Source organism: Phyllopteryx taeniolatus, chromosome 6, assembly GCF_024500385.1.
Source record: "Phyllopteryx taeniolatus isolate TA_2022b chromosome 6, UOR_Ptae_1.2, whole genome shotgun sequence".
In the NCBI taxonomy this organism is placed as follows: domain Eukaryota; kingdom Metazoa; phylum Chordata; class Actinopteri; order Syngnathiformes; family Syngnathidae; genus Phyllopteryx; species Phyllopteryx taeniolatus.
The window spans coordinates 5,235,723-5,249,352 of record NC_084507.1 but is presented as its reverse complement, the minus strand read 5'-3'; the positions used below and the strand labels follow the sequence as shown (position 1 = coordinate 5,249,352).

At 39.4% G+C, this 13,630-nt stretch overlaps 1 protein-coding gene across 2 annotated transcripts in view; it reads left to right on the top strand.

The window, feature by feature from the left end:
• me1 (malic enzyme 1, NADP(+)-dependent, cytosolic) overlaps positions 1–12,215 on the top strand; it is an 86,042-nt gene extending 73,827 nt beyond the window's left edge. For both annotated transcript variants that reach the window (XM_061776623.1, XM_061776622.1), the window contains 9 exons: positions 831–934; positions 7,268–7,377; positions 8,317–8,414; positions 8,719–8,832; positions 9,095–9,200; positions 9,673–9,815; positions 9,911–10,084; positions 11,412–11,510; positions 11,595–12,215. In XM_061776623.1, coding sequence (XP_061632607.1) covers positions 831–934; positions 7,268–7,377; positions 8,317–8,414; positions 8,719–8,832; positions 9,095–9,200; positions 9,673–9,815; positions 9,911–10,084; positions 11,412–11,510; positions 11,595–11,762 — 1,116 coding nt within the window. In that variant the 3' untranslated portion in view covers positions 11,763–12,215. The remainder of the gene's footprint in view (positions 1–830; positions 935–7,267; positions 7,378–8,316; positions 8,415–8,718; positions 8,833–9,094; positions 9,201–9,672; positions 9,816–9,910; positions 10,085–11,411; positions 11,511–11,594) is intronic.
• Positions 12,216–13,630: the final 1,415 nt, after the last annotated feature.

The window sequence follows — 13,630 nt, the reverse complement described above, 5'->3', positions numbered from 1 at the left end:
ACCAGTAATAACCTATACAAAGAATTTGTTTGCTATTCCCCAAATCATCTAACCTCGGGTTGATACAGTTTTGCATGTGTTTGCACTGTTTTATATGAATACATTTGTTGTAAACTCCGCGAGCTCTTCTCATGACTTTTCTTGTTGCGTGCGATTGCATCACTTTTGAAATGACCACCAAAGTGGAGCTGGTATTAGTCTACTCCGAGACGTTCACGTTTTGCTTGTTTAGGTTACAATTTACCTCAGCCAACTCCTGCTTGTTACTGTCCAGCAAGTGCATGCCAGGAAATGACTTGTCAGCTTCATATAAATAATGTTCTGGGATGGTTCTTGACCTCGCAATGGAAAGGTGGCTGCTTCTCTCTTCATGCTTTGCTTATTTTAGAGCCACTGTGTAATTATATATTCAAAATGCATGGGAAGTAAACGATGCCCGCTTAAATGAGGCATGAAAGCAGCTGCCAAACTTTTGGGATTAAAACTTCAAAACTCCCAAGACATTTGTGTATAGCCAGTCTAACCAGAAATATATTGCTTTGAGAGACGTTCGGCTCGCTGCATGGTGAAATTAGTACGAACATAAAACATGTGTAGCAAGCATTAAAATGTTAAGCAAATTAGGAGTGTGAGGTTTCACTCAATCACTTCAACACTCACCAAACAAACTCAGTCAAAGAATAAAATGTACGTGTTGTTTGGGATGGCTGGGCTCTAAATTTTTATTTTATTTTTTTTGTATAATTTAGTCATCCTATTAAATAATAAATGTAGCATAAACTACATCTAGTTTCATCTGTGTTTTTCCTCTTCATTGTGTCTTTTTTCAGGCACTGTTGCAGGATCCACTGTACATTGGGCTCAGGCACAAGAGGGTGCGAGGCCAGGCATATGATGACCTGCTGGATGAATTTATGAAAGCTGTGTCAGAAAGGTACAGTATGTCCATTTATGCTCTCAACTCATCATTTGCCCACTTCCTCTTGACAGTCTGCTGCTGTGATTTGAAGACATTTCGAGCCCACTATACGCAATGCAGTGTGTGATGCAGACACAGTTTGTGGGATTCAGTTGTCTGGAAAAAAAATTCACCAGTGAATGATTTCACTTTTATGAGTGGAATTTGGGGTTCCATGCTATTCAAAACTATGCGTAATAACCAACTTCGTTCATGATGACCAGACCTTGTTGAAAAGTGATTAGGGGGCCACAAAAACCACCATAGCTATAGATTTCATTCACAGCCATTAAAATGGGTCAATGTGCTGAGTTCATATCCTCGATGACAGTTTTGTGTACATTTGATTTAATCGGGTGCCGATACATATTTATATGTATAGCTCCGGGCTACAGAAGCATCATGGTCAACGATGTGCTTTGGCTAGGTTAGTCCTTGTCAGAACTTAAGAAAGAACAGAAATAGAATTGGCAAAAAGAAGCCACAACTCAAATAACTGGGTAGCTTCTCAACTACAGGGAACAGCGGTGATTTTCCCCAAAACGTAGCCAGATTGGCGGAAAAATCAATAATTACAGGCTCGGGGATTGAGTGAATGATTACAGCTCCATGGGCTTATAAGTAATATACGTCTTTAGTGTGCTGACAAACACAAAGAGCATGAACACAGTTACTCCATATTGCCACGGTAAAAATACACAGATTGGATGTATTTTGAAACCAAACCATTTCAGTTGAAGTATAAGTACAACCCTACTGCAACTGTTCCATTGAATCAGACAATCTGCCTGCTAACAGGACTGTCGACAGACAAGTAGCAGTCACACACACGACATACATTATTATTGACTTAGCTTCCGAATCTTTTCATCACATTTTCACGTGAAAGGCCAAGCTCAATATTGATATACAACCCCAATTCCAGTGAAGTTGGGACGTTGTGTTAAACATAAATAAAAACAGAATAAAATGATTTGCAAATCATGTTCAACCTATATTTAATTGAATACACTATAAAGACAATATATTTAATGTTTAAACTGAGAAACTTTATTGTTTTTAGCAAATAATCATTAACTTAGAATTTTATGGCTGCAACACGTTTACCACTGTGTTACATCACCTTTTCTGGGTGTTGTTGCTAAACGGCTTTTGCTTTGCATAGTAGAGTTTCAAGTTGCACTTACGGATGTAGCGCCGAACTGTATTTACTGACATTGGTTTTCTGGAGTGTTCCTGAGCCAATGTGGTGATATCCTTTACACATTGATGTCGGTTTTTGATGCAGTGCCGCCCGAGGGATCGAAGGTCACGGGCATCCATTGTTGGTTTTCGGCCTTGCTGCTTCCATGCAGTGATTTCTCCAGATTCTCTGAACCTTTTGATGATATTATGGACCGTAGATGATGAAATCCCTAAATTCCTTGCAATTGTACGTTGAGGAATATTGTCCTGAAACTCATTCATTCATTCGTTCATCTTCCGTTCCACTTATCCTCACTAGTGTCGCGGGCGTGCTGGAGCCTATCCCAGCAATCTTCGGGCGAGAGACGGGGTACACCCTGAACTGGTCGCCAGCCAATCGCAGTGTCCTTAAACTGTTCGACTATTTTCTCACGCACTTGTTCACAAAGAGGTGAACCTCGCCCCATCTTTGCTTGTGAATGACTGAGCAATTCAGGAAAGCTCCTTTTATACCCAATCAGGGCACCCACCTGTTCCCAATTAGCCTGTTCACCTGTTGGATGTTCCAAACAGGTGTTTGATGAGCATTCCTCAACTTTCTCAGTCTTTTTTTCCCACCTGTCCCAGTGATACACTTACTCAGTTATATTTACTCAAGTAGCCTTTTGGATAAATTGTACTTGTCAGAGTTGTTTTACTGCAGCATACATTTTACTTTTACCCAAGTATTTGTTAAGAAGAAACGGTACTTTTACTCCGTTCCAATGAGCTACATGTTGCACATTACTTTTATTGATCAATTATTGCTTATTTATCAATTGTTTTTCATCTTCTTTCATCAATCTGTTTATAATATGACTTTCACATTGGGCGCTGTTTGCCCCAATACAACGTAACCACAAGTGACGTTTAACTCTCTCACCAATCGAACAACACAAGACAGTCACATGACCACACTCAACGCCTTATATTGGGCTTCGCGGGCATAGGTATAAAAACTGGATCCGCCAATCCGACTAATCGATGTGCCGACATGGCGGCCATGTTGGGAAAGTCGTCGTTCCCATAGAAGGCAACAGCACGTGACTGTATTTACATTTCAGAGGACAAAAACAACAGCTTTGATGCACTGTATTATTTGCCTGGCACTGTCTGCCCAAATGTGCATATTCCAGCCCACTTCTAAGTTGAGAAACCAAGTTGCGGTAAGTTTAAGATGTTTTTGTCATTGATTTGGCTATGCATATTAGCCCACATTAGCCCTATTTTATGGTCATGAGTAACTGTAAAACATTTGGGGTCTGTGCTAATCTCGTTCACACACACACATGCATGCGTGCACTCCACACACACACAAAGCCACAAACAGCCACAAACACCCAAACACTACCTCTATCTTCACTGCAGGCTAAACTCCAACTCCGAAGGTTCTTAACTGGGGAGATATTCCTCTTTCGCTTCAATCCCACAACCTCACTAGTAGTTTATGTCTACTTATATTTAGAGGATGTCGGTTTGGATTTTTCTTTCACGTTTCCATGTCTATCATTCTGATATTTTTGTTGAAGTGCCTAACGTTTCCTACCCTGTCATTTATCCCTAAAAAAGATTACCCTTACGTTTGACAAATATACAGTATAATCTTTTGTCTTAACTGTATCAGGAGAAAAGTTGCAGCATTCTTTTCCTCTGCAGATAACCCTCGTTTTTTTTTTAGCCTTGGTTGTGTGTGAACTTTGGTGACCTTGCCAATAGGAAGCTGCACCGGCAAAAGGTCAAGCGTGCTCTGGTTGCTTTTCCCCATTTATTAAAAGCCCCAACACAATAAAAGGTTTATAGCACCCTTCTTTGTCTCATTATTTTTTGTCTTCTTGCAGACGCACAGTGCTTTTGGAGCTGCTCCTTGCTTGATAGAAAACACATTTTCTCCACAACACGACTGCCGTGTTGGCAGACAGGTTCTCAATCCCAGAATTAGGCAGCAATTTCTTGTAGTCCTGCAGAAGGAGAAACACCAATGGCACTCTCTTCAGGATATTTCCCTTTAAATGAAAAACTAAAACAGAAATAGCATGCAAATGACAGAGAGTATAAAGATTATGATTATGACAGCACTGCAGGTGTATAGTAGTGGGCTTTGGAGGCAGCTGTCTCTGTTTGCATGACCTGTCCCAATTTCCTCTGTTGCTCACTCTCTGAAACATGAGCTCTGGTATTTTTATTCAGTTTTCAACTGACAGAGTCCTTTTTTGCCCTTGTGTCTATTTTTTCAACTGAATGTCAGGGGAATAAAAATGGTTTCCAGATTCTTTTATTTTATACACATTTCCCTTGGAACATGTTTAGGGGTAATTTTTCTATAATTTCATGAATAACTTCCAAAACACAATTTTTTTATGCCACTTTGGTTTTATATGGGTAAATGCTAAAACATCCATGTTCAAAGTCCCATTTTCAAAACTGTGATGATTTAAAACTTTGGGCATTCATAGTGGAGGCAATCCTCATTGACAGAGCAGACGTGGTGGCCCACTGAAATACACTTCTTACATAACGGTAACGACAAAAGTGCATCATCAAGACATCAACAGCTTCATAAAAAATATTAGTTACACAATTACATTTACATGACATTACATTGCACATTTCACACGCAAAGTATAATTTGTAAAAAAAAAAAAAAAAAAAAAGCCACGCGTGTGATGATCGTTGCTCCCTATGAGGGTGGGACATCATGCATAGACTCGGAAATGTGCGCTGCATTTCTGTTTTTCTAATTTGTGCTCTTACTAAAGCTGCAACATAATTTAGAGTGTCAAGAGTGTAGAGTGGGAGTATATGAGAGTAGGAAGAGCACGAAAGTTTTGCGACGTTCTATTTCTCATTTTGGAATGCCGTCGGCAAATGTGTGCTGCAAACTGAAGGATTATATATCGCCCTGAGCCACAAAATGCAAGTATAGCATTGCTAAGCACAATATGGGGGATCAGGTATGACTTATCACATCACAAATGAACCACACCAAGTCTGTTTTGAAGCGGACTGAGACCACCTCAAAAAGTAGGTCTCGTAGCGGTTGTTTGGTGTGCACCAGGGTTCGCTTGTGTGTATGCATCACATTTGTACAAAAGTTCCAGAACAAGGGGGAAACACATTCTGGTTCGTTTAAAGAGGACCAAATGTGGGTGGTGTAAATACAGCTTCAATGGGACTGGATAATTGAACTTCTCCATGTGTTACTCGCCAACCGACGAACTATCGGCTGTTAGAAAATTGCAGTTGTTTGTTTACATTCAAACTCAGCTTGTAGCAAGTGTTAGTGACATCATGCATGCTATGATTGCAAGATTAAACTGCTTGCAACATACAAGGCCTTCACAAAAAAACTGAAAATGTGGCTAGTTAACACCTATAGCTGCCAACACTAAAAGACAAGTATGTTATGATGTTTTTTTTTTGTTATGATCAAATGATTTGTGGTTTTATTCTCTCTTAATAGTATAGTAAGTCTTTGATTATGTATCCTGTATTATATTGTCTTGTAGATGTATTTTACTGCTTTTTTTACATCATGGCCAGATGAAAACTAGCCTTCTGGCTAATTCTGGCTTTTTTAACCATGTTTATTTCATGTGTTTTATGAAATTGCATTGTCCCCTTTCAAATAAACTGATTAAAATAAATAAATTTAAAAAATTACAATCTCAATATCCCGGCCATAGACATCTATGAGCCCAGCACTCTCATACTGGTCGTTCAAACTTGCTCCTCTCTCTCATCTACTAACAGCTTCAAACAACATGTACAACAAGAGGGAATAAAACACTGCACGTAATGTATGCTTCATGGTAAATGCCACTGTCAAAGGGTCCTCTTGTATATATTAATTAGTAATGAATGTTTCATTATTATTATTATTATTATTATTATTATTATGTGCAGCTGTGACAAAGTGATGAAATGAACAAATTATCTCACATGTATGTGCAGGCACTTGTTGCAAGGCAGAAGCTGTCATTCTCAAGCCTAATATTGGCATATGCCAGTCAGTCATGCTATGTTATTATTACCGTGGAAACCTAGGCAGAGGGTGAGACAGTGTGGTCAGTTTGGAATTTGGGAAATGAATCCAAAACAGCATTATAAGATTTTATTAGATAAATGGACTATGCATTACTTTTGTCATTAACAGTTTACTGTACTATATAGTACTAAATATTTACCAGGTAAAATCATTGTTGGAAATATTTTAAAAATCAGAAAAAGCTTACAAAATAATTAAAACACATTTGTCAATGATCAAGTGACCTCCAGTGTAGAAGCCTAGAGCCCACTGGACAGTCACTTGTATTTTTCTTTTTTTTTACTTTGTATTTTCCGGCAGGAGGTCACCAGAATGACACCTCTATCCAGTTCATTGTTTCCTTAACTCCTGCTCCACCAGGGTTTTAATCTTAGAGACTGAGCAAACATTCTATGAATTCCTTAACAGATGGGCCATCTGGTAAAAGGCATGAGAACTTGGCATTCCTCAACAAAATATCGCTGCAAAATCTAATTTAATGGCTCTTAACCTTGGGCTTATTTTTGTTGTATCATGCTTTTAAAAGCTATTATTAACAGTGGCTTCTGTGTTGCTATATTGAACATTTGTCTGAGATGTAACTCAAGGAACACTAGTGGTTTACCGGGGACACTTGCTGGCCTTTTGTTCTTTTCTTTGAAATAGTTTTTTTGTCTTCCTTGTCATGTGCATCTTTGACCTCTCTCATTGAAACTCATCAACAGGGACGCATTTATCAGCTGGTAATTCAAAACGGTGTCCAACGGGTTTGTGGTTTTAATTCATGTTTTAATGTATGTATTATTTTGCTTAATGTCAAGATAAAATGATTTATTTTTGCTCCGAAGAAAACTCCTTTATTTTAGCTAAACTTTTAGCATGGGTTTAGCACGCAAAACTGTGGTGCATAGCGCCCTCCTCAGGACTGAATAAAAGCAGCACTTGGTCCAAGTGCTGTGGAAGCTTGAGTATGTACAGTATCCCCTCCACAACATTGTGTCATCAACCATCCCATCTTTTTTGGGCTACAAGAATGTTAACTGTATCCCTCCTGTTTACAGGTATGGAACGGGCTGCCTGATTCAGTTTGAAGACTTTGCAAATGTTAACGCTTTCCGTCTGCTCAGCAAGTACAGAAACATGTATTGCACATTCAACGATGACATCCAAGGTAGCTGGGAACACGAAAACTGCGTATCTTTGCCTCTTTATCTTTTTCGAGGCCACTTGTTTAATTGTATACAACTTATCCTAGGATGTTTATTAAGTTATACATTATGGTGTTGTGTTTGTATTGACGTTTCCTGAAATGTTACATCATCCACATGAAAACACACAGTCACTGTACACGTCAAGGATTAAAGAAGTTTAATTGTCATACCAACACACATTTACACAGCATGCATTCATGATAGCATAGCATGAAATTCGATTTACGTAGGTGTGAATGGCTGTTTGTTTATATGTGCCTTGTGATTGGCTGGCGATCAGTTGAGGGTGTACCCCGCCTCTCGCTCTGAGTCAGCTGGGATAGGCTCCAGCAAGCCTGCGACCCGACTGAGGATAAGCGGTACGGAAAATGGATTGATGGATGGATATTTATACAGCCATCACTGAGAGTGTATTGGTTCACTTGCCTGATCTCTGTGCAGTCAGTGTGAGTTCACTTCCTACTCAGTGATGATGCAAATGTGGGTGTGAATGGCTGTCTGTGTCTGTCTTTTTAACTGGCGAGCAATCTAGGGTGTAGGCTGCCTACTGCCCAAAGTCAGCTGGGATAGGCCCCGGCTCCCCTCGACATGAACTGGATAAGCCGTACGGAAAATGGATGGATGGATGGATCTAAAAGTCTTGTCAGAGCATAGGTTCAGGAAAAGTACATAATACTTCAGTTTAGATAGTTGTCTCCCGTTGTTCTGATCAATGTTCATTTGACCAACAATTTGACATTCAGATTTACGAATTATGGGGCATTAGGCAAAGGAAAAGTGTTTTCCATGGTGCAGATGCTAGTTTAGATACCAGTAACATACTGTAAAACTGCAGGTAATATGTTGGGCTCATGTATTTCCTTAAATCATAACTGATGCTGCTCTGTAATTTCCCCCAGGCACTGCAGCAGTAGCGGTCGCTGGACTCTTGGCGGCCCTCCGCATCACCAGGAGCAAAATGTGTGACCACACAGTAGTGTTCCAAGGTGCAGGGGAGGTGGGTGTGGCATGCACAGTGTGACGACTACACTATTACGTTGACTACTTTTACAACTCTCAACTGTCAGTTAAAATGATCATGTAGGAAGAGGAGAAGGACTGGAATTTTGCAAGGTTTAAAAAGATAACAGTTTGCCTTGCAACCAAATATATACAATTATTTTATTGTTAAAATTGCATTTGTACTTGAGAAATTAATCAATTAAATTATTCATTTGTGTGCCTCTGTTCAGCTGTCCAGCCAACCCTTTATAATAACATAAAACTATAAAAGACTTCCCTCCCTGTCATGTTGGTACCAGGCAGCAATGGGGATCGCTGAGCTGATTACAATGGCCATGGAGAAAGAGGGACTTGCCAAGGAAGACAGTTTGAAGAAGATCTGGATGGTCGATTCCAAGGGCCTCATTGTCAAGGTGTTTTTATTGAAATATTCCTATCATAGGTACACCTGCACAATCTAAACTCAGCTCAGTCAAATCACAAATATTTGGCAAGCACAATTCAATATACCATGGTTGGAGTGGTTTTAAGTACCAAGAAATTGATGGCATTTTTTTATAGAACGCAAGAGCCTAAACACAAAGGGAGAACTGCTAGCAAGCAATAACATCCATTGGATCACCCACCTTTACACATTTACACATCCTCTTCTTCAACATTCTCTATATTCGTAAGGGCCGAGATCACCTGACGCATGAGAAGGAGAGGTTTGCTCACGAGCACCCACAGATGAGGAACCTGGAGGATGTGGTCCGTGAACTGAAACCCACAGCTCTCATTGGTAAAACGCAAACAATATTTTTATCAAGCGTACACTCTGATACTGGAAGCATGTGGCACAATGGCTGTGAATGAGTTAGGCTATGGCGCTTAGTCGTTGGAATTTTCAAAACGGTTACCATAAAGGAGTCCTCAGTTTATGGAACAAATATTAGAATTCAGGTTGTAAATGTAGTTCAGTGCTTGCGATAGTGTTTTGGCCAGCAGAGAAGGCCACTGTTAACACAGTAGTAAAGTCCTTATTACAGGGAATAATTACATGAAAAACACAAGGCCATAAATATACAACAATCAAATGAAAAACCTTAGGCACGGCGGTAACTGAGCGTTCAGTCTTGTGTCAGCTGACAACACATTCTTACCCCGCTGCGCACGCTAGTTTATTGCCTGCCGTTCGCAACCTCATAATGTCGTATGTTGGTACTGTGAACCGAGGAGCGCTGTATTGTTCCCTCATTGCCTTTCTGTTTCAGGTGTGGCAGCCGTAGCTGGCGCCTTCACAGAGCAGATCATCAGGGACATGGCGTCCTTCAACGAACACCCGATCATCTTTGCTCTCAGCAACCCGACCAGCAAAGCCGAATGCACCGCAGAGCAATGTTACACATTCACAGAGGTACTGTGGAAATGTAGCCATGCTTGCCATTCATTTTGCTTGGAAAATGCATGTAATGCACTTCAATAGATAATAATGCTGGCCTTGTTGGATAGGGGAGGGGCATCTTTGCGAGTGGCAGTCCCTTCGACCCTGTCACCTTACCTGAGGGGAGAACCTTGTACCCCGGTCAAGGAAACAACGCGTACATCTTCCCTGGTGTGGGCCTTGGTGTCATCGCCTGCGCCGTTCGACACATCACTGAAGATGTTTTTCTGACTGCCGCAAAGGTAGCATTGACATTTGACACTTGCACATATACACTGAATAAACACTATATACACGTATATGCTGAACACACCAACGCACCCTCTAAAGAAGATCGAATCCAGCCAAATAATATAAATAGGACCCTTTCGCTAGATAATTATTTACATTTGCGACAACCTATATGAACCTAACCGATGTGTTTTTACATATCAAAATTCAGCAGTCTTTGAGAAAAAATGCTCTTTTTCAATAAGGCCAGTTGCCCTTTATTTTAAGTGCCTCCCAAGTGAAAATAAAAATGTCTGACGAATTTGACAAACCGCAGAGAAGAGCATTGTTGCAGATCCCATGCTATCATAACCACCTTTTTATGCATAACATGGGTCATGTGATCTGGTTTAAGTTTGACATCTATGCGGTTTGGCAATTGTATGCAGTAGCCGATGAAAGTCCAAGGGCAGGAAAATGACCATTTTGAGGCATCATTGTGACATGGTTACACTACTCATCAAAGTAGTACTCATCAAGTATTTGGTATCCACCCACTAAACTTAGCGAAAATGACTGAACGACAATGCGGCTGCGTCTTGTTCAAAGCTAAAACTTTGCATCACCTGCCAACCTGTTGAAGAACAAATGGCTTCACATTATTTTTGGAGAAAGCATTTTGGAGCCAGTATTGTGCTGTTGGGGCACATTTCATGGAGGATGACCTCTTAACATCACGCATGTTACCCACTAACTACTAACCACATTACCAGCACATTTGTACAAGGCTAGCATGAAAGTCAGTGTAGCAGTTGCAGCAAGACGCACAAGCCTGATAAAAGGACATCAAAGATTATTTAAAAAAAATTGAATAAAAATAAAATAAGTGTGGCATGGGACCTTGAACAAGCCTGCCAAATCCCTTTTCACCCCCAGCTCGACAACCCTACCCGTGACCTAAATAAGGACAAATGGTAGAGGAAATTGATTGATTAAAGATACTATATATATATATATATATATATATAATCACTTTTCCTCAGTCCATAGCCACAGAACATTTCATAAATAAAATACAGTAGGCCTCCCACTAATAATGATGATAAAAGAAGAAAAAAGAAAGTCATAAGAAAAATCTTTAAAAAAAAAAGAATATTAAAATACATAAATAAAATAATAGCATGAGGCAGTATTCTTAAGTGTTCCCACTATAGTTTTGTGGATAATGAACATATGATTTATTTTTTTATTTTTTGTATACCACTTCCTCTAGACCACTCGTCCTCACTGTCTTCAGTTTTAGTCCAAACACCATTGCGGATTAGTTTTGTGATTATGTGCGGGTTTAATCTAAAACAGGCCCTCGCTGACCTAGTGACAGAAAAGGACTTGTCTGAGGGAAGACTGTATCCACCTCTCAGCTCCATGAGGGAGGTGTCTCTCATGCTGGCAGTCAAGGTGAGAGTTCAGCTCATGGACAATGTCATTTTCTGTAGTGCTCTTATGTTTATTCATTCTTCACATATGAAACATGTGTTACAGATAATAGAATATGCCTATGAACACAACATAGCCACACTTCGCCCAGAGCCCTCCGACAAAGAAGCCTATGTGCGCTCGCTAGTTTTCACCACTGACTATGATGACTTTACTGCCGACTCGTACCGCTGGCCAGAGGACAGTATGACTCTCCAGTCATGCAAACTTTGACATAATGAGCTTCAGACGAGTTCAAGTAAACCACTGTCATCCAAACATAAGGACAGAGGACCTCTATAGAATGTATTTTTACTCTGCTCTATTAGTGTGAATTTTATGGTAACAACACTGGCATAAAGGAACCAGTGGATATTTGATGCACCTGGAAGACATTTCAAGGTTGTTTTGGGCATTACTTTCCCCACTAAGGTTCTGATTATATAGATTATTTTAGTAATCCAGTTAAAATAAAAGGGGTCAGATTATTTTTTTTCCAGAGTGTCTTAATTCTGAACCACAGACTTGTCACACTGCAGTGTGCAACCTCTATCCAAAAAATATATTTAAAACAATTTTAAAATGCACTGGTTTTGTGAGATTGTTCTGTATTATGATGACTGTATTTGAATGACTCCATCTGGTATGTGAAAATATTTTGAATTAAAATCGTTTTGATTGTTGTTATCTTTGTCCAAACCTTACTTTTGTAAAATAGCAAAAGGGAATTTTGTGACTTCTAGACAGTGGTTTTCAAATGAAAATACTAAAAACATAGGAGACAACAAGAGACTTGACAGCATCATTGTCCTGCCTAAAAAAAAAATTATAATAAAAAAACCCTAGTGATTTACACTTTTTGTATCTGTCAATTTTATTTTTTATTATTATTATTATTATTTTTACCGTACTCTTTTAATGACATGAACAGTTAGTCTGAAGTCACTTGCCTGGAGCATGTTCCTTCTTCTCAGAGAGGCCTTTGATCATGGTAATCTGCTTCCCTCTTGGGGTCAACGCTTGAAGTTGCAATGAAATACAGCAATACTGTTCAATAACGACTTGAAGGTCAAGTCCCTGAGGATACAGATTTTGTCACATAAATCACAAACACAATCATGCTTCATTATACGTGATTGACTGCAAACGTAATGCCATGCAAATGTTGTCAGAGGTGCAAACTCAGAAAGGATAACGAGTACAATATCAAATGTGAAATATTCGTGAAGTGTTGCAATTGTAGATCACAATGGCATGTTTTGTTTTGTTTTAAATCAGTGTTCTAGCTATTGCAATCTCTACTTGATTTTCCATTTTTATAAGTTAGTTGTCACCAGCTCACCATTATTCACAAGAGAATCAAGTTTCCTTGCTTTTTTTTTTTTTTTTTTTAAGAGCATCAGGTTTGAAAATTGTTTTTAAATGAAGATGTCACCAGGGTCCGATGTAGTAATTACTTTATCGGAGTCATCTTTGCTAATGTACTTCTTTCTTTATTAAATTTTTTTTAGTCAACAAGTGTGCTGTGAAAATGTGTGTTGACAGCCAGCCACAAGAAAAGCTTAACACTAGTTTGTGTCTGTCTGGTTTGGATTAAGGTAAATGTGATTTGACGTTAATTAATCGATCCTCAGTCAGACAATCAGTACCAGAGGCCTTGGCTGGCCCACTGACACTGGCCTTTCCAGTATGGAATCAATATGGAGGCAACTGGACCAGTCAGCATTCAGTGTTCAGCGTCCCGCCTCAGGCAAGTCTCTTTTCAGAGAAACTTTTGCGTTACTCACTTTCCTTGCTCGTCCCTCCCTTCAAATAGTCCAAAATGGCCCTGGGCACCTATTGCTCTCACATGTGGATCAATGTGTCTCAATGTCAACACCATCCGTTATGCATTAACTGTCTGGAACCATCAGCAGTAAGTAAATGGCGTATTAGCATCTATACCAAAAAAAAAAAAAAAGGTTTAGCTGCTTTTATTTAGAAAATGTATGTGCAGGTTTCCCCATCAAGGACGATACAACTGAGTTACTTTGACAAGTTTACTTTATGTAGTGAGGATAGTAAAAAATAAAGTACCTTCAGTATATAAGATAAGATAAACT